Genomic DNA, 22,176 nt, shown 5'->3' with positions numbered 1-22,176 from the left:
TAAGTGGTCACTATTATAGGACGATTTTAAAATACTCTAAAGAACAATGTGATTTTAAAAAATACAAAAACATAGCATAGATTAAAGTGTTACTGCATGTAGATTCTAATATAAATGTGGAAGAGATATACAGGCAGTAATATAATGCATGGATGTCTTTCTACATGAATGCCCATGAAAACTAAAAGTTCTCTACTTTCCATTAACTGCCATCTCTCCAAAACAGACTGTTTATTCTTAATAATCAAAAACATGATTTCAAATGTGTCATTATAAACAAGACCTCTACACAGCCCTTATTAAGTCTTCCTGATAGGGTTAGTACTCTTAATTTTTATAAACAAGATTTCTAAAAACTGACTCTGCATAAAGAATCACTCAAATTTCAGCTGGGAAACAGAAAGAGTATGTCTTTCTTTACAATTTCAATTGCAATTGCACTTCTGCTCATAACCCTATTTATAATTCAGTTACATCCACAAGACTTCACAAGTAGTTGCTAAGCAACAGGAACATACTGAGTTCAGAGCTATTGAAATCTGGCCCTCTGCCATATGAAAATATTTATCAGAGCCTAGAGCCTCCAGAATTTACAAAATGAAGAAGAAAAGGAAAGAAAAAGAAAGAAAAATTCCAAAGAAATACAATAATAAATAGAGTAAATCACAAAGCTCTTTTAAAAGATTCACAAACTCAGATCAGGGACTTCATTTTGGCATTTCCAAATATTTACTATAATTCTCTCCTCAATTTTTTTTTAATCTTTCTCATGTTGAAACAAAGACTCTGAAGTTATTCTACTAGAGAACAGAAGAAATATGATTAGCCATGTCACTCTTGATGGTGTAACAAATGACCTAATAAATAAATATATTGTGTAAAGAACATTCCTTGGAGAAACTAGAAGAACAGTCTATGGGACATGACTGAGACTTTCTATGTTGGGTCTTTAAGGCCAGGAGATAAGAAACTATACAATTTCATCAAATTCTTTTATCCTCATATGCCTGGTTAACTGCTAAGAGATAATTTTTATTGCCCCAAACTTCACGGTTTTCCAATTTTAAGCACCTCTAATAATTAAAAAATTAAGCATATTAAAAAATTTATTCACAACCCAAAATGGTTACAAAAATTAACTATCATTTTTCAACAGATAATGAAATGTCACTTAATATGTTTCAACACCCATTCACTGATAAAAATAAAAATTAAGGACATAAAGACTGCTCCTTACATTCATAAAGGCTACTTGAAACTTTATATTTAGCGGTAAAACACCACAGGTATTTCCATTCAAGGCAAAAACAAAGTGTGATAACACACTCAATACTGTTCTAGAAATCACACCAAAGTTAGTAAGAGCACACAGAAGATACAATGAAGAAAACATTTATTTCAGAATCACAAGAAAAAGGTATCCAGAAACAATGACATATGTGAAAAAATTCACAGAGGTAGAAAATACATGAAATATTAGAGCTACATTGGATATAAGACTTGTAGAAAAATATCAATTATTCCTGGATAAAACTTACTAGAAGTAATTCTAGCTAAAATGCCATCTAGTTACTTTTATAGCACAACAACCTTGTGAAATTAATCTGCAAAAAAAAAAGGCAAAATAGGAAAAAAACTGAAAGTCAAAAGAAAAAATGATGCTTGCCTTCTCAGATGTGAGAGCATATGACAAAGCAGTAATTATTATCGTTAAGTATTAAAAGGTGAGTGCAATAAATTATCTAGAAGACAGACACAAGCAATAAAATATCTGATAGAGACAACATCAGAAATTAACAGGGAAATGAATAGACTTTGAAATAAATGGTTGAAAATGGATCAAAATAGCAGTTGAGTAAGTGATGAACCACCGAATTCTACTCCAGAAACCAATATTGCACTGCATGTCAGCTAACTAGAATGTAAATTTTAAAATTTTGAAGAAAAAAAAATAGCAGTTGAGCATATCAGTACAATAACAAACTAGATACGAAATCACAAAAATTTTCAAAGGCACAGAAAGCACTACAAGTAACCACAAATTCTGAGGAATACTTGAAAACTAAAAAGCACAAAGATATGGAATTAGTATCCAGAATAAAAAAGAACACCTATTACTGAATAAAAAGGACAATTCAAAATAAAAATTAAAAATCATAAACAGGCAATTCATAAAAAACCAAACATAAGAAAAAAGTTAAACTTAATAATCAGAGAAACTTATTATTAAACTTAATAATCACAGAAACACTAAACAAAAAGAAAACACATTTTTACACATGTGATTGGCAACTATATTTAGCAATAATATACAGCAGTGAGTAGTCTCAATACACGGCTGGTAGAGGACATCATTGTCATAACCATTTTTAAAGGCAAATAGGCAAGAACTGTGCATCATTTTGACACACCAGAGATATTCTGAGAAACCTATCTTAAGATAAACTAAAATATTTTAAAAAGGATGTTATCATGATACCTACTAGTGAACCAAAATAGCAAAAATACAAATTGTTTTTGTTTAGTTTGTGGACAAAGACTTAGACTAAGACAAAAATAAATTCTCTCTTGCAATCCAGAACTCATTGTTCAAGTATGAGTTTTGATACAGGTAAGAAGGAACATGATACCTAAAAAAGATAAAAGTAATGAGGGTATTGATAAACATGAAGGTTGGTTCCAGGACTACAGAATTACTAAAACCATATGATAGAAGGGAACTCTCAGCCATACTGAATTAGTATTCTAATATTAATGTTGACTTGAAACAAAGATGCCTTCTTTTTTTTAGGTGTTTTCATTTGAGAATACAACGTCCAGGTTTAAAAGTATTGGTGTATCCTAATAATCTGTACAATTCTAGGGTGTGATAGTTCAGGGGTGAACATGATTTGAACTTATTCATGTTTAGAGGGTGTCTGAAATGGAGAACCAGGCAGATCCATCTACTCTGACCCTAAATGAGGCTCTAAAGTAAAACTGCTTAAAGCAGCTGGATCCCAAAAATTACAAGTGGGGAATTTTTGAAGTATGTCCATATTCAGGGGGAGATCGAAGAAGCCCAACCAAAAGAATTGTAGACAAAATGACAACAATGACTGTTCATAGAACAAAAAGTTCTTTTTAAAAAGACAATGTGAAGATGATAATTCGGACACTGGAGGAACTTAGGTGCCTGACAGTGGAAGGAATCACAAGTGAAATTCCTTAAGTAAAGGAATTTACAGACTTTAAATTAAAAAAAAAAAAAAAAAAACGAACACACAAACTGGGGCACCTGGGTGGCTCAGTCGGTTAAGCATCTGACTTCAGCTCAGGTCATGATCTCACAGTCCGTGAGTTTGAGCCCCGCGTCGGGCTTTGTGCTGACAGCTCAGAGCCTGGAGCCTGCTTCAGATTCTGTGTCTCCCTCTCTCTGACCCTCCTCCGTTCATGCTCTTTCTCAGTCTCAAAAATAAATAAACATTAAAAAAAATTTTTTTTTAAATACAAATATAACATCCATCACTAAGAAAATAGGTTTAAAAAAAATGCTGTGGAGCATCCACACTAAGAACACGAAAAAGGTTAAGAAGAATGTGGTAGATTTCTTTCATGGGCATGAATATAAAGTGTACCACAAAGCAGCTGCAGAATTCTTAGTACTTTTGTGCTGCAAAAGCTGGAGCCAGACATACCTTTTTGAATACTGGTACTATCGTTTCCCAACTAAGTTACCTGTTCAAGATAATATATCCCCTCTTTTCCTCAGTATCCTCAACTATGAAACTGAAATGGTTCATGATGCCTCTCCTCCTAAAAATGTTACAGGGGTTGAATGGGATAATAAAATAGAAAGTACTTAGGTATGTAAGTAGTCAATATTTTCCAGGTTTTATATGTCATTGTGTTAAAACACAAAAAAATATATTTCTAAGTATTTATATAGGAATGCAAGTGATATTTTAAAGTCTGGAAGAATAAATGCCAAACTAGTTTATAGCAGTTCACACGGAGAAAGACAAGAGAACAGAAATACAGAGTTTCACGTAGATGTGCCAGTTCCAATTTTCACAATGAAAACACATTCATGCAATTTGTATGTTGGCGGTTAAACTAGCTCCACTTTTCCCCATCTCTTCCACGCTAATGATAAGCCAGGGCAGCAGTGGCATTTATAAATGTGATTAGTTGATCCACCCAGACATTAAACCCCAGAAGAGACAGAGAAGGGAGGCTAATATCCAAAAGATAAATTCCCAGCATTTCCCATGAGCAGCAAGTACAAGTATCACTTCCCAACCCCTCACAATCACTTGATTCGGCACTGATGCAAAGTAAAACAGTAATAGGTGTAATAGGTGTAAATAGTAATAGTAATAGGTGTAAATAATAGTAAAATAGTAATAGGTGCCAAACCCCACAAGCAAAAACTAGTTAATTGCCAGAATGAACAGAAAACATTCCAAAATAGTACATTAAATATCCTGAAAGTGTACTGTACCCAAGTTGATATAAGAGGAAATTAATTTTAAATATTAGAAATTCAAATCATGAGCTTCATGGACACAGCTAAAGTGAGACACAGTTAATCAAAACCAAATGCTCTCTCAAAATACTATACAAAGGAAAACAGAAAAGCTAAGAGAGATGGAGAACACACCCAGAAGCAACAACTTTCACTGAAGATGAGTTTTAGGAAAATAAGAACTGAGAAGAAAAGAAAATAAGAAAAACCAATTCAGAGTTAAATTTAAAAATATATACATACTTTTTCCCTAGAACAGGGCTACTAATAACAAAAACAGACTAAATTAAAACAAGCAAAAAAAACTAACACCTAGACATACTGGGTTAAGATTTCAGAAAACCAATGAAGAAATACTAATAACTTAGAGTAAAAAAATCGTTTAACCACAAAGGAAAAAGAATTAAACTGACATCAGACTTGTCATCAACAATACTGAATGCTAAAATAAACAAGAGAATATCCTCAAAGTTCAGGGGAAAAGTTATTTTTAGCCTCGAATTCTACTGCCAGAAAAACTAGCAATCAACAGGATAGAGAAATAAAGATGTTATTTCTGAGCAAAGACTGAAGAAACAAACCCTTGCTAAAATAATTACACAAAGATATAGTACAGATACAAGACAGCAAAAGACCCTAAGAAATTGGAGGAATGCTCCAAAAGGAAACATCAATGCTCCAAAAAACAAGTAAAACTCATGGGCTGGCTGAAATTGAAGATCCATCACCTTCAAAATAAATATTCTGGAATTAAAATCTCAGATAACCATAAGATGGGAGTTAACAGATATATGGGTTGTGAAATGTAGGGCAAAAATAAAATTGTCAGCCTAAAAAAAGTATCAGGTTTCAAACTGGGTAAAGTGACAAAAATATCAGATATGCATTATAAAACAAGAGACACACCCCATAACAAAATAGCACAGAAAGGTTAAAAATTTAAAGGACAGAAAAACAATACACTATTTAACATGAAAAAAGGAATTCAAATAGAAAATCATGTAATTGGACAAAAAAAATATATTTCCTATAGATAAAAGGTACAATCTACTAAATTGTATCACTTCAAATCATATAAAGCAAAAACAGGGTTAAAAAATTCAGGAAGAAATTAATAAATCCACAATCAGGGCTAAACACACCAATCTACAGATGAAGAAAATGAAAGCAGTATAAACAATGCATTTCTTAATCAACATGCTAAAAAAATAGAAAGCTAGAACTGTATGTCCATCAAACCTAGAACATGCATTTTCCATGAACACATCTGACACACAATATTGATCACATATGCAGTGACAAGGAAATATTAATAAATTCAAAGACAAAAAAAAAATCACACAAGGCCACATTCTCTGGCCATAAGATAACAAAGTTAGATGAGCAACAATGAAATGAGAGGAAAAGGATCTCCTTATAAATTTAAAAGAGTAAAAACTCTTTTGGATTAAGGAGGAAATCATTAAGGAAATGACAGCCTTAAATGCACATATTAATAAAAAAAAACCACAAACTCAAAAATGTTAGTAAAGGAGGAAAAGTATTACAATAAAAACAGAAAATTATGAGAGAAAACTCAATAAAACAGCAACCATCCATAAAACCAACAGCCAGTTCTTTGAAAAAACCATTAAAAAGTGGAAAATATATCAAGGAATATCGAAAGAAAATATAATAAACAATATAAGAAATTATAAGAAAACATGTAACTACAAATATAAAGCATTACAATACATTGAAACAATGGTTCAAATATCCAGGTATATTAACGGTTATCAAAGGTGTGTGTGAAAAATACTGAGGGATTTGAACTTATGGAACTTATCAATAAATTTCATCAGTGTTAGGTGGCTGCCAGAAATGTCAAAACAAAGTTAAACTGCAGACCCGAAGCACACTGCCTAAGGGAAGAGAGACATTTTTTACTATTACATTTATTTCTGAGTGTCCCAGATAAAGAGGGACTCAAAAAACAGTAGGACAAAACAGGATGATCAGGCCAAAGAATGACCTAGAACAACGTGTTGTATGAGGAGTAGTTGGGAAAATAGAGGATATTTAGCCTAGAAAACACAGGTGAATTCTAATGGCTTTCTTTAAATAGCATTGGATCTATCATGTAAAAGAAATACAGAGAGAAACGGGCAGGTAGGCAGGTAGGCAGGCAGACAGACAGACAGACAGATGGACAAATAGACGGGCACAGAAACAAAAAAATGAAAGGCCAATACCACCTCAAAATCAACAAATGTTGATTTGTTCAGATGCCCCCCCCCCCCGCAAAAAAAAAGGAACTGCCTTATGAAATTAGAGACTCTCCCTTCTGTCATTAGAAATGTTGAAGCAGAAACTAGATAATTACTTGTCAGGAATAATAAACAGAAGATTCCTGTGAGAAGTGTGATGTTAACTTGATCACTTAGGTCTATTCCACTTCCAAGATTTTAGTATTCTACATTGTTTGCTAATAAATTTTGTTACCTAAGAGGAACACAAAAACTAAAAACTCAAAGTTTATCCCAGACTTTTGAATCATTCACACTCAACTCCAATAGTCTCAAAGATTACACATCTTTATCCTCAAGACATTTATTACTGTCTTACATGCTTCTCTTTAGGGTTATTTGTCTATATAGAAAATACTCTTCCATGTACTTTGCTATGACCCCCAACTGAATATTTATTGAACTACATTCAATAAATTCCTCTGTTTTGGTCTAACTCCCTTGCCTCTTTACCTATAAATAAAACCCCCTCAGTCGGCCTCGACTATTCTCCTAATCTAACATTTTCCCAATTAATTGCTCTAGAGAAGTGTCAAAACTTCCCAAATGTTTCAGAGATGTGTGTTCTCCACAAGAGAAGCAAGCCCTTCTCCCAATCCAATAACCTGCAGCACATAAAGCAAAATTGGTATCTTTCTACTATAACCATTTCTCTAATCCTAGTGAAGCTGTTTACTGAGATGAAACACATACCCACAAACAAAACCTAAGCAACACTGTCAAAAGACAAAAAGAAATAGGTTGTCCCCCTGATGCATGAGTGTGTGGCTTTCATCCACACTCTAGCTGGCCTCTAGCTTTTAAGTACCCGACTATGTAGTAATAAATGACCAATGGCCTTTCAGAGAGTCTAGAGAGCTGGAAGCCCCATCTAAAACTAACACTTCTAGGTTGCAGAAAGATCCTGCTGTTCAACTTCTAGAGAGGAAGGCAAAGAGCAAACAACTTCCTAATACCACCCCTTTCCTCCCTTACTTCTCTAAACTAGCCTCATTATCACCCATTGCTGTGTCACCTACTCACCCTCATCGCCCCAAATATATCAATCAGTAATACATTTTATCATTGGCCATACTGATATTAGCAGACACACATACTTGCATTTCTTTATAAACATAAATCTTTATGCCTTTATAGTATGGTTATATATTCTTTATGTTGTATAGTTCCTTATTTTTATTTAAATTAGATTACGGTTTTTTGTATACAATTTTTCAAGTATACAAAAAATAATATAATAAATGATAATAATTGCTTCTTGTGACCCTTCATCTAACTTAAAACATATTAAAATAAAACTTCTAATACATTCATTTTAGTTTCAGACTTAAATTCACTTTGTTAAAATGGTGATAAATTTAAGTATGTGGAAATGGAAAGGATAAAGGGAGAACTAGAAAACTTGACCATGTTATGTTCATAAAGACACACTGTCTAATGTATGTCAATGAACCATTTGTGAAAACAGAAGCAGTCAGATTTTGATGATGAATTGAAAGTGGTACATTTACACTAAAACTTTATAGTTAGTAAGGTCATAAAATGTCATTTCTCTGTGTATACCAGTTGGTGTCACTACAACTGAAAACACAGTAACAAGACTATAATGAAAAGAGGTCTAAAACTGATTTCTATGTAATATGAACATATTGTATGCATGAGTAATGTTCATATATGAAGCCCGTTAGTTCATTTCAATACAAACCTGAGGAAAATTATAAAAAGTGAAAATCATTTTTTAAAAGACCAAATCCAAATATGGTATTCTAAATCTCCTGAGAAATTTACATTAAACAATCTACTAACCTTGGTATGATTAAAATTAAAACCAAACAGAAAAACTTCCCAAAGGTGAGAGAGAGATAGACATAAGGCCTGAGGGGTCAAGGGTGGGAAGTGGGGGTGGTCACAAAGAAAGGACCTGAATCTCTTACCTGTGGGTAGCTTGATATTGTGAAAAGGGCTTCCTCTTCTGTGAACCACTGCTACTTAGTTCATTTGTACAAACATTAAAAGCTAATGCAGACTTCTAGAACAGCCTTCTTGAGCCTAAATTCCTTGCTTGGTTCATATTCATAAAAAATTAAAAAAAAAAAAAACAGGCATACAGTAGATTGGCTACATATTAAAATTCCTTTCAAACAGTGGTTCACATCTGTTGTATAGTTTGTGCAGCAAACATCCCATTAACCACAAAAGCCAAAAAACGTCAGACAGTATGCCAATGAAGCTCACAGAACACACAAAGTACATCTTCCAAAGGACTGTTGCAAGTGAAGATGCCTAGAATCAGAATTCTTTTGTACTGCTTTCTATTCTGCCAACTATTAGGACTGCAGCAACTGTGTGCAGTTAAGTACCTCCCACATATTACCCAATAGTATCAATAGGCATAAAGCTATAAAAGCAGAACTATAAGCTTTAAAGGCTTATAGCTTCTCATTATTGCACATATTGTCAGTTGTGGAGGTCTCAGTACTCTTATTCTAAAGCATCAACTCTGTTCTTTCAGTCCAAAAGGCTGAATTCTTATACATTCCAAACAGAAAATCCATGACACATATTATTTGCTGCCTTAGCACAGCCAGACTGCAGTTACAGCTAGCTGGCACCAGTAAGAACAATTTACATAAAGCAGTCCTCATTTCATGACCAAACTAAAGGAGAATACTGCTGAGTAAACCCTCCCCCATTCGTTCCCCAACAAGCACTGACTGGTTCTAGAATATATCTAGTTATGTATTTATCAATATGATTCAAATCCAGGTAATAAGAGAAAATCAACTTACAATTCTTATGTAACTGAAATTCTACTTCCACCATGCCAAAAATATTTCTAACACCCAGAGATATCCAAAAGCCTTAGTTTTTCTGTGGTATAGATCAATATGATTACATAAATCCAAGAATTGCTATTTTTAACAATCATTAAAAATACAAATTATAATTCACATTAGCTAAAAGCTGTCCTCATCCTACTCCACAGCCAACTTTCAAATTTTAACTAATAGCTTAAATAGTAAATGATCATTAAATACATTTGTTCTTAGAACCACATTGCTTTACATTTCACCAAATAATAAGACTTAATGCATCCTCAAGTACCACTGTTACACATATTTACCACTAGTTAATATTACTAAAGTTTTTTTATAAACTCAGACATGGTAAATTACAAATATCTACACAAGAACATATTTTTTCAGTGGCACATTCTTGTTTAACCTAAATCATTCTTGTGCTGGTTTTAATGGCCAGATATGACTGAGCAAGAGTTGAGTCACTGTCTACGAAGTCCTTTAAATTTTTTTCAATAATTACTTTATGACCTACTAATAAATAATTCTATATCTTCACTTCTATCTTTCCACTTATTTTAGTGGGTATAAATATATTAAATTTCATTTTCAAATAAGTCTGGAAACTAGGTTAGTGCATATCTAAAATGATAATAAAATGAAAAGAAGTACTTAATATGCTAACTAGGGGTTATCCAAAATATGTTTATTTTTTAATCTTATTTTCAGCTGTTTTAAAACACTGTTCTTAAACTATCTCTATTACACAATAAAAACAATGGGGCTCTAAATTAGGGGAAAGATAAAGTTATCATATATCAACAGGAATTAGTAGACTTCTAATCCTAAATATCTAGGTTTTCTTTGATAAGCAATTAGAGTTTCTCAAATATTCTCTTTTCAGAATCTGTGCTCCACCAGCAGCAGGAGAAACAGGGGCAAATAAATATAAATAATATGGTATGATTCTACATAATATACACTGTGTAAGGAACATTTAGCCACTGATCATAAAATCTCAGAATTGGAAACCATCCAAGTATTGTATTCCTTCCAGTTTTAATTTTGTTAGATGTGTCGTCCTTCTCTCTTCCTACTTTATGCATCGAACTCTTTAAATAAAAGTACTTGAAAATCAAAGAACCTAAAATCATTTAGACCAGCATAAAATATAACGTAATTAACAACTTTTTTTTTAAAGCTGATTAAGTTAAACAATCACCTAACAGTGAATTAATCATAAGAAGTTAAATTCTCTACAACCTGCTTACTAAAGAACCAATAATGTTAGTTATTATTCTAGCTCAGTGCTTTGCAAATTAATAATGATAAATAACTAATGTTTTATTTCCAATCCATCAAAGATCAATACTTTTGTAAATACAATGAAAATAAATTACTTGAAAAGTGAAACAAAGAGGAGGTATATAAAATATATGCCTCAATTATTTTTATTATTTGACACAAGTGACATAACATTACTTTATCAGATTGATATAAAAATTTCTAGACACTCATAACTTCAGCTCTAATCTCATGGAAGACCAGAACAAACAAAAACTAATCTGAACTGACCTTGAACTGGTTCACAGAGCACATTTTGGCAATGTTCACCTAGCTATTCACTACCTATTCTATCTTACCCCCAGGATTCTCAATCCCTTGGTACTTTCAACTACTCATATTTAGTGTCTATCTTCCCATTTCTCCTGCCCCAATGTAAATTCCTTGAGGCCAGGGATCTTGTATGCCAGACATCAAAACAGTGCCTGGCAAATAACAGGTACATAATAAATACTTGTGAAATTTGTTGAATCAACTGATCAATTCACAATCCATTTTTGTTTTCACTCTATCATGCTTCCTTAGCACACAAATAAGAATTCTTACTGTGTCCTCTATGAGCTCTTTAAAGTCCTCTCTTTGAGATTTAAACACCTTACTTTCTGGCATTTTTACTGTAAATCAGCCAGACCCCTAACAACCCCTTACCCTAAAGATCATTTTCTAAAGTATCCAAGTAGTCCAGATTTCTCTCCAATTACATAATGTTTGAAAAACTAAAACAAAAACAAAACAAAACCAAATGTGCCAGAGGGAACCTCGTGAAGAAAAAGTAACCGATATTTACTAATAATTTGTATCCCACACTGCACTATGTACTTTATATATACTATGCTCATTTAAATCCCAATATCAAGTCTGTACGGTAGAGACTTTATTCCCATTTTAAAGATAAGAAAACTAAAGTCTGAAAATAAGCAACCAGCTTCATCCCATAAAAAATAATGCATAAGACTTATTGAGCACTTATGATAGACATTATACTTTGAGCATTATATATATATTCCTCATATAAACTTCTAACTAGTCAGTGAAAGAAAATGAGTTCACTTTCACTCTGATCGCAAAGTCTGTGTTCTTCCCTGACTCCTTATCTAATCCAAATCCAACTACCTCTCTCATTTCATGGTTGCAGAATGGTATAAGAGCATAAGTAATTTATCCAAAACTATACAATTAATGGCAGTACCAGACAAAAATAATCATTTCTTGACTTCCATACTAATAGCTTCCACTATGCATGCCATGATACTTCTTTGTCAGCAAAGGAAAGCAACAGGTCACATGACTCCTGAGTAAGTAGCACCTGGTTTACTACAAGGAGGGTAGAAGTCCTTTGGCAGATGCAGAAGCCACTCCTCAAACATGGTATTAAAGTCCCTCCTTTCATTAAACTCAAAGGATTCACTGAATCAGTAACATGTTTTCATCATTTCCATATGCACACATTAATGACTAAGAACAGACTGTTACAAATTACTAATAGAGAACTCTGTGGAAGTTCTAACCTGAGAGATTTAAAAAAAAAAAAAAAAATCCCTTCTTTGAACAGACTTTAAGCTTTCTCCCAAATCACTACCTCTTTTTGAAGTGTGAAGAGTTAGGAAAGCAGGAGAATAAATGTTTCCTGTGCAAGTTAAATGCTTTTGTAATTTCCACTAAAGTTTCCTCTCTAACTAAAAGCCATTTTCCAGAAAAGAGTAACATTTCCCTAGAGTTAGCAATGTCATGATATTACATGAATGTTAATAAGTTGGCTTTCGCTCTGGAAAATGTGAAATTCAAAAACACATCAAATCGTGATCATAAACAACCATGTTTTCTGGATCATTAATATAGTCTCAAAATAGTTGAGACAGTGAATGTTATATAAACAGAAGGAAACTTTTAACAAAAATAAGTCTACGATGGCCCTAAAATTAGTCTAGTGCAGTTAAGAAAGCTTTCTACTAGCAACTTGCTCATTTTAAGTGATAAGATTTTTCAACTCAACAATTTAAACAAAAATCTTTTATAAAATGTATTTTATTTACCTGGTCAGTAAACTGTATATCTTGAATATATATCTTAACTTTTTCTTTTTTAATATCATTAAAAACATCAAAATGATAAATTTAAAGAAAAGAGGGCTTATTATCACACTAAAAGATCTCAAGGTACTCCTGTTTCTAATCAGTATTTCTTTAATCTCTTCACTTTCATTCTATTGTCACTTTTTGCTAATGTCCCTGGATCTCTTCAATCAGCACCACCGTACTCTAATACAGAAATCAGGACAAGGCTGAAGATTAGCAAACGTGCCACACCTTCTAACGAATAAACTGTCTTCACATATGTGGTCTTTCCTACCAAGTAATGAGGGCTAGATTTTACTTATGTTTACTTTCTTCTAGGTTAAAAGCTACATACTAAATACAAAAGGCTGTCAACAACCTGTCAAATAACTAGGATAGGGATTTAAAAGGAGTTTACAGGGGCCCAGCAGGTAATGTAATTAGTGAATAGGACCAAATGTGAACTATATAGTCCCTATCTGAAGGGACAGCAGCTACTCCACTGTAGATTATTTTTCTAAAGCAGAAATACATTGTTAGCAGTGCCCATTTTTCAGAGATGAGACATCCAGATTTTTGCGTAAAATCTGACAGCTTTAATGACTGGACAAGTAGGACAGCGGCTAAAGAATAAAGTCTGTCAGCTGCCAATTTGTGGCTACTGAAAGAAAACTCTACTGTTAAGATCCTCACGTATACTGAAACACAGAAAATTCTAGGCCCTGAATTCAAATCATCTCTTCAGAGAAATTATTTTCTCAGGGTATATTTGGATTCAGCCAGACTAGAATTGAAACATTTCTCCCACTTACTCCCCTAATTCTGTAATGTCAACATTCTACATTGGCTTTACTTAATAAACATACCTGGCACTATCCACATACAGCAAAAGGTGGCTAATTTATGTAACAGAATAGGACCAGTAGTAGAAACATGAATACAACATATTACCAAGTGGATGTGGATGTACTAATATTAAAAACTTTTTTTTTTACATTTATTAATTTTGAGAGACAGAGACAGACAAAGCATGAGCAGGGGAGGGGCAGAGAGAGGGGGAGACACAGAATCCGAAGCAGGCTCCAGGCTCTGAGCTGTCAGCACAGATCCAACGTGGGGCTCGAACCCATGAACCATGAGATCATGACCCGAGCCGAAGTTGGATGCCCTACCGACTGAGCCACCCAGGCGACCCTGGATGTACTAATATTAGTCAGCACTTCTTGCTTCTGAGTATGAGCTATATGAGAAATTTCCCATATGGTTTAAACATGCCACATTCCTTGATCCAATCACATTTAATAAAGTACAGGACATCTGAGAAGCAAATAAAGTAGAAAGCATTCAAATATTACTGGAAAATTAGCATGCTGGACACTTGTGAAGTATTTTATGGTACTCTTCAGAAACATTATATAAACTAATTCTTAGCCTATTCTTGCCAAATAGATAGGAATTTTTTCCCATTTTACAGATGAGGAAACAACAGTCAGAAAATGGAATGAGTTGGGGCGCCTGCGTGGCTCAGTCGTTTGAGCGACAGACTTCAGCTCAGGTCATGATCTCACGGTTTGTGAGTTCGAGTCCCGCATCGGGCTCTGTGCTGCAGAGCCTGCAGCTCAGAGCCTGGAGCCTGCTTCTGATTCTGTGTCTCCCTCTCTCTCTTCCCCTCCCCCCCACTCATGTTCTGTCTCTCTCTGTCTCAGAAATAAACAAACATTAAAAAAAAAAAATGGAATGACTTGACCAATATAAGAAGAAAGTAGTAAAAACAACTCAAATTTAGGTTTGAACTCTTCATCCATGTTCTTTCCACTACATCAACATTTTCCTTAAAGGCTTATACTAATGAAATGGCTTAGGAAAAAGGATAAACAAATAGGGAGCTAAGAAGTGACAAAATAATAACACAAAACCTTAATTACCCAGCTCCCAGATTTATTATGCCTTCAGTTATTCACCTAATAGCTAACCTGGAATTCAGCATAGACAATTTGAAAACTGTCACCAATCCCAAAAGTAATAATCCCATTGAGGTCTAGTTTATGCTTATAGTTGCAAAAATGCAACATGGCAGGGAAAGAATTAGGAATATCCCAAACAACCACAGTGTTCCTGTTTCCCCATGTACAAGTAATAATCAATGGAGTCATCTTGCAGAGAGTAGAGATAAATTGTATAATCCACAATAGAAGGCAAAAAGAGTAGACAAGTGAAATTTCCGCCAAGGTCCCACTCTGAAGATCAACATCAGTTGGTCAACAATTTCAGCCTCACAAGTTTTTCTCTAGCAATAAACAAGAACAAACTGAGTAACTGGCTTGGACTGTATGAAATATTTGATATACAGTGAGCTGTTCATTCTATGAGAGGCATAAAAATAATAATAATGATTAAGGGCATCACACATTCACTTCCTGTGTCATACTCACTCTAGGGCAAAACCTTACTGAAAAGCATGATGGATAAAATCTCTCTCACACACTGAATTTGTTCTTCCTCTCTTTGGGGGGCAAGCTCATATGACTGTATTTACATAAAGTAATGTTCCAATTATAAGAATCCACCATATCACATAAAAGAGTCCTAACAACTTCACAAAATAATAAGCTAATGGAAGTGAAACAAATATGTTAAAGCTGTTAATGAAACGGAGTGATCCCAAATATACTTTAAGCCACTGTATAAATGGGCAATGATTAAGTTAGGAAAAGCAATTATTTTCTTTCAAAAAAAAAACAACAGTAGAACAAATATAAACATAATTTTGTGGCAAGGCAGCAATTCCAAACTGTTAAACTGTGCAAATATAGATCTTATACTCTACCTTTATGAAATTAAGAAAAAGAAAAAAACATAACATATGTTCTAGTATACTGAATCCTACAGTCCCTAGCACCTGGAGTTCTATAAAGAAGCAACCTAGATCCTAACATTAATAGATTATAATTGTCATATATCATCTGGTTTCAAACTTTTGTTTTCATCATAACAGCCTAATTGCTCTCATTTTATTAAATAAACTTACAATAAATAAATGCTATAAACTTAAATTATAAAATAAATACAGAACAATAAAACACCATATGTATCCCTTTTAAATACAGGGGTCTTTCATAAGAATTTAATGTGCAAAAAGTTGCTGTTTTTGAAAAGTTGCTCTATCTAGAAAGTTCAAAACTTACTGTTCTATGTCATATTAGTCAGGGATATATTCATAATACTCTAAACAAAATTAGAGAAATGTACTATACCATCTATAAAAAAATTTTAGTAAGTACCACAATTTAAACATTAGAACTTAAAGTGTAACAGTTCTGCTGTCTGAAATATATGAATAAAAACTTCATACTCTCTGGATCTCTATGAACTTATCATATCTCAATAAACATTTCTACTTCAGAAGAATGTTAAGAAAGCTTTTTGCAAACTGTGAAACTAAATTTACAAAATCATTGAATTATATTATTTTTAACAATACCACAGGTTTAAACTAAGGCTAATGTGGACATCAGCAATTAATATCAATTAACTAAAACAACTGAGTATTTCTTTCAGCTCTGTTGTATTAGAACACATTAGCTAGAAAAAAAAAGGGGGTATCCAGAGCTAGATGTGAACTTGTTTCTAAACTCAAAATCTGAATCTGAATGACAATTTAAGCAAAAAGTAATTAGCATAAAAAGTTATCACCATTAAAAATATGAAAGAATTGAATGACCCAGAGGAGGCAGCATAATGAGAAAAAATTGGAACGCACTGTACAAAAAAAAGTCTAACAGTGCTAAATTTTTTTTTCTTTCTGTAACTATGACTTATATTCAGAGAATTAACATTCTTCTCAGAAAGCTACCAAACAAAAGCTCCAACACACACACACACACACACACACACACACACACACACAGAAAAATCTCACTCTTCATGTAAAACAAGGCTTATTTATGGCTTCTTTCCAAAAAAAAAAAAAAAAATCTATTCAGAAAATATATTGTTTTTAATTTTTACAAAAAAATATCAAGCAAACTAAAATATCTAACACAAAAAGAATACTAAGTTAATTAGGGCCAGAAAAGCACTACTGTGGTGATCTAATGTTCTGGCAATGACAGAACATAAGATGGTGAGAAATTACAGGAATTTAACCTTTGACCTCACCATCCTATGTACTGTTTCCATAAAAGAGGCTTAAAGCAAACATTTCAACTTCTTAGCAAGCTCCAAGTTCACCTTGCTATATAAACTCAGTAAAATTCAAGTATTTTTTAATTAAAATGTTCAAAGATAAAGAGTAATTGGTTCTTACCTCTGGTCCTGATGCATGTGCCAAGTCTCCTCACTGGCATAGTTGCTGCCTAAGCAGCTACAAAGACTAGGTCAGCAGCCATTTTGAGACAGCTGCACTGTCTCAGTTGCACTAAAGTGTAATTAAGATGGCTGCAATGTGCACTCAAGAACTCACACAGTGAAAACTCAGCTATGTATCAAAGAAAGCCCCTCCCACTTTTCAGCCTGCAGGAAACTGAACACAGACAACAGCTAATGCATATACTGCAACAAACAATGCAGCTGCTTAGGACACAGAAAACAGAGAAGGCAGCAAGCCAGTTTTGTAACACAATGCCTGCGAATCCACCCCGACTTGCAATACAGACTTTGGGCACATCCAGATCCCAGACAGCTTGAAGTCCATGCCACATATTAGCAGTTACAGAGATAGAGCCAAATCACACACAGCAAACATCAGGGAATTCGCTTGAAAGAAAGCCTCCATTTCAGTCCAGAAAAAAAAAGTCTGCTCAAGGCCCCTTTTTTTTTTTTTGTCTTTTATAGTACTTTTATCACAAAAAGAGTGCCAATTTTTAAAATTTCTGGAAAATTAAGTTGTTTAAATCCTGATAGTCAATTTCCATTTATAGAAGGCTAATTATTCTCTTTTTCCCCACAGAATCTAAGCCCCAAAGTACTCAAATCTAGCAGAATGGTTAAAGCTTGCAGTCAAATTTTTGAATCTTGACAATAATTTTAAGTAATCGCTGGGAAGAGACTAGAGTCATTAGAGCTACAATGACAACAAAGCTTATTTTGAGTCATCAGCTATAAAGATAAAAACAATTTCTTCTCTTTTGTAGTCCAGATGGCCACAAAGACATTTCCAGGTGAGTGTTTGGTCCCAGGGCAAATTAAATTTCATGCCCTGCCACAGACCTCCCAACATTTTAATATGGGTGAAAAACAAATAAAAATAAATAATGTAGACACCCCTGGAGGAAAAAAAGAAAATAGGGAGAACAAAGGGGTAAAATTCAGTCGGAAAGTGGATATATACACAAGACAAATTTGAGCGAGATCCCAACAAATCTGTCTTGGCAGTAACCTACCCATCAAGAGAAGTGAAGGACAAGAGCACAGAAGGAACCTGTGTGCTTGATAGATAGCTCACATCATCTAGGAAATCCACCTTTTCCTTCTCTTTTCCTTGGTTAAGCTTCCTAAAATCTAGCTGCCCTATGTGATCTTGTGTCTATCCACCACTAGATGTAGGGATTTATTAAAATTCATTAAGGGTGCAGGGAGGTAGAAGGGATATATTCAAAAGGCGATTGGCCCCATAAGTTGATGATTGTTCAAGCTGAGTGATGGGCACATGGAGTTGATTATTTCATTTTATTTCTGTATATATTTAAATCTTCCCATAACAAAAGTTTAAAAATGAAACAAAACTATTCAGCTTTTTAAAAGATCCCTACTTATTCTCCATTAGTCAAATTGGACGATGTACGTAAAAACTGCTTCAAATAGTACATTGGGGGAAAAAGGTTACATTTAACCAAGCCAGATTAATTCTTCAAAATAATAATAATAATAATAATATTCTCTGAGGATGGCTCAAATCTAGTTGCTAAAATCAAGAGACTGGTAAACTGTGAAAGATTCAAACAGGATAGACATTACTGTGGCACTGAAATGTGACTAAGGTTAATGTCAAGACAAATAGCCAAAATTTTTAAAGCTGCTGAATGAGCAACTTCTAATATTCAGGAAGCAGATTCTTTTGGAAGTCTGTTCTACAAAAATTTAAATTATGTAACACACCCTCAAATGTACCCTGTCCCATCCCCTCCTCCCCAAGCCTCCCCTGTCTTGCCAAATACTTTTCCAATGTAAATCCTGACTACTTTTTTCTCAGTCTAAGCTTTTTGAAGCAAGCTAAGTTGCTGGCTATTACTATTAGCTATAACAACTCCTTTTCACCCAATTTAGACTTCAAAATAAAAGACATAATCTACATTCCCTCATTGTACCAATCCTCCTCCAGCCAATACAATCATTTAACTACCAATGTACTAGATTTTCTCTATTATCCCAAGGCACATTAAAAAAAAAAAAAACAAACAATAAATATACTGATTATCTACTTCACACATGAGACTTTAGAAAACAAAGCAGTAGGGAAGTACGTTAATATAGATCAAATCTTCAGATGAGTTTTACATGCATCATTTCAATTAATTCTCACACTAATCCTATGAGGTTATGTTACTTCCAACTCATGACTGAAAACAACAGGCTCAAAGATTAAGTAACTTCACAAAAGTGCTAAGAGCTGAAATCCATCCTAGACTACACCCAGTCTGAGCCCATGGAACTTCCATCACCCATTTCTTCCCACATTGGTTCTGTTTCTACACATCATGAAAATAGTTCAGAAAAGAAAAATACTTACACTGTTATTCAGATAACTGTTGCCACTGCCCATATGTTTCACTCTATCCTAAAGAAACTATCCTAGTTCACCCAATAAATCTTACTCGTGATTCAACCTAAATTATCTCATCAGTAACAATCTTTTACTTATTCTCTTTTCCCCTTACAATACCCATCCCCCAAGCCAGCTGTAATTTCTCTCTCAAGATCTTTTGTGCATACCATCATTACACTTATCACATTTCATTGCTTATATCTTTATACATGAGTTCCTAAAGGACAGAAATTACATCTTATGTCATTTCCCATTCACTTCCATAGTGTGAAACACAGTATTTGTTCAATAGACGGATATTGAGCTGAAGTTAATTCCCAGTGTTTTCATTTCTACTATAAAAATCTCAGAAAATTCTACATCTTTAAAACGTTCATTTTCAGGAGCTCAAATCTTACTTTCTAGGAAAAAGAAGTCAACTAATGAGTCAACAAGTTTTTAGCCTTGTCCTAAAACACCTCTGTACTTAAAACTCAACATAGAAAAAATACCTTTTGTAGAGCATTGTCCAGTTTTTAGTGTTTTTATAGGATCTACTATGTGCTCAGAATAGCTGAACTATGAAAAAAGCCTATAGAAAATTATGGAACATAGGTATATTATTTACTTTTACGTTTTCAAATTTTACTAAGAATACAGCTTGACTTTTATGTCATACAAGAAATTTGCTTTAAATAGGATAAGTCTTAATGAACCCAATTATTGTTTATTTGTAAAAGCAAACACATTTCAAAGCTACTTCAAATATTAGGTAAACATTTCCATGATTACTCAATATTTTATCTCTTTCTAAATAAAAACTAGCACTTTTCACATAATTTTTTCATTTCAGTCTTAATCATGTAAAACAAGAGTACCAAAATTTCAAATTTTTATGAGCAGAGAATGTGACCATTTGCTATGGGTTGCCCAAGCAACAAAGAGAACTGGAAGAGAGTAACTGTAATTAACTACTATAACCTTTTATATAACATATACCATACTATTACAAGATTTTACATATGCAAAATATTGAAGATTCCATAGAACCTAAATAACAGGTTTCACTATATCAAGTAAAAAGTAAATACACTTTTATTTAACTAATATACTTCAGTTACATGTTATTACCAATCTTACGTATGCTAAAAGAAAAAATAAACATGAGAATGGTATTAAGACAATGAAATGAAAACACCGTAATTTCCCTCTCTCAAAGCCCACTAAAACTACAATGAAGGTAGTTTTTGAAAGCATAAATCCTTAGGAACAAGGAGAAAAGTAAAAAAGAAAATAGCTAAAAAGATTTGGGAAGATGAAAATAAGCAAAACCACTGGTAACTAACTTAGCAGTTCCCAAAACATCATAGTACATGCTTCACTGGGGACAAGAACCAATTTAAGTTACATGGCGGCAACTTCAAAAGACATAGCCACTAAAAGAACAAGGACGACTGGGACGAAGGGAGCAAACAGTAAGGCTGGTATGACTGAAAAAGGGAATACTAGTGAAAGCTGTTTGCAAATCAATAAGATACCATCGATATCCTTACCACATTCCACTGAATACCTCCTCTCCAGAGTCCTAGCAAAACTATGAAGGCAACATCCACAGTTAAAAATGAGAGTGGCATACCAAAAAGAGAGGGACTAAATGCTGGCTGCAGAGACACCTAGTCCTTTTCTTCCATTAATCTTCCAGAATGCTACCAATCAGACCCTTATTCTCCACATAAGAAAATGAAAACGGAGTGTACTTAAAAACCACAAAACACAAGACTGTAAGGTCTTGGGAGCTCTCAAAACCACCCCACACAGAAAAGCCTAAAAAGCTTAAAAGCTGACAAATTTAGATATTCTAATCAACTTCTTAATTTTCCACAACAGCCAGGCAAGAAAAAAAGGACAACTGAGACAAGTCTCACATGGAAGACAAAGACCAAAAACAAACCAAAAAACAAACCTAAACAAAAAAACTCACAAAGACTATGCAAGAAAAAAAACTTCAAAAAAATTAATATTCTCAGATAAGAAAAGATAATACAATCATATGTCAATAATAGAATACTAGGGGTTCCTGGCTGGCTCATACAGTAGAGCATAAGACTCTTGACCTTGGGGTTGTGAGTTCAAGATCCATGTTGGCACAGAGTTTACTTAAAAAAAAAAATAGACTACAGGCTAAAACCAAAAAGTAGAAATTAAGAACATAACATAAAAAATGAAAAACTCAATAGAAGAACTGGATGACAAAGTTGAAGAAATCTAGCTGAACAAAAAGACAAAGCTGTAAATACAACGGAAAAAAAAAATCTAAGAAAAGTCAAGTACCCCTCCAAAAATTCACATTGGAATGACAGAATGGAAAACAACTATCACCAATGAAATCACTTAATAAAAAATTCCAAGACTGAAAAACAAGAGTTGCCAAACTGAAAGGGCCTGA

General features: G+C 33.6%; 1 protein-coding gene and 1 non-coding gene across 5 annotated transcripts in view; one reads left to right on the top strand and one right to left on the bottom strand.

The window, feature by feature from the left end:
* Positions 1–22,176, bottom strand: part of LOC102964041 (activating transcription factor 7 interacting protein) — a 120,849-nt gene that overhangs the window by 86,707 nt on the left and 11,966 nt on the right. For 3 of the 4 annotated variants that reach the window (XM_042991799.1, XM_042991803.1, XM_042991800.1), the window contains exon 1: positions 17,295–21,863. The exons of the other annotated variant lie outside the window; for it this stretch is intronic. In XM_042991799.1, the coding sequence (XP_042847733.1) occupies positions 17,295–17,311 (17 nt within the window). In that variant the 5' untranslated portion in view covers positions 17,312–21,863. Of the gene's footprint in view, positions 1–17,294; positions 21,864–22,176 lie in introns of those variants that run through there. 4 annotated transcript variants of the gene reach the window in all.
* On the top strand, positions 2,511–2,626 carry LOC122240676. The gene has a single exon (XR_006220448.1). It is a non-coding gene; the product is annotated as a small nucleolar RNA SNORA40 (small nucleolar RNA).

The sequence above is a fragment of the Panthera tigris genome, chromosome B4, assembly GCF_018350195.1.
Source record: "Panthera tigris isolate Pti1 chromosome B4, P.tigris_Pti1_mat1.1, whole genome shotgun sequence".
Lineage (NCBI taxonomy): Eukaryota > Metazoa > Chordata > Mammalia > Carnivora > Felidae > Panthera > Panthera tigris.
The sequence above is the reverse complement of the archived record's forward strand: the minus strand, read 5'-3'. Positions and strand labels throughout refer to the sequence as shown.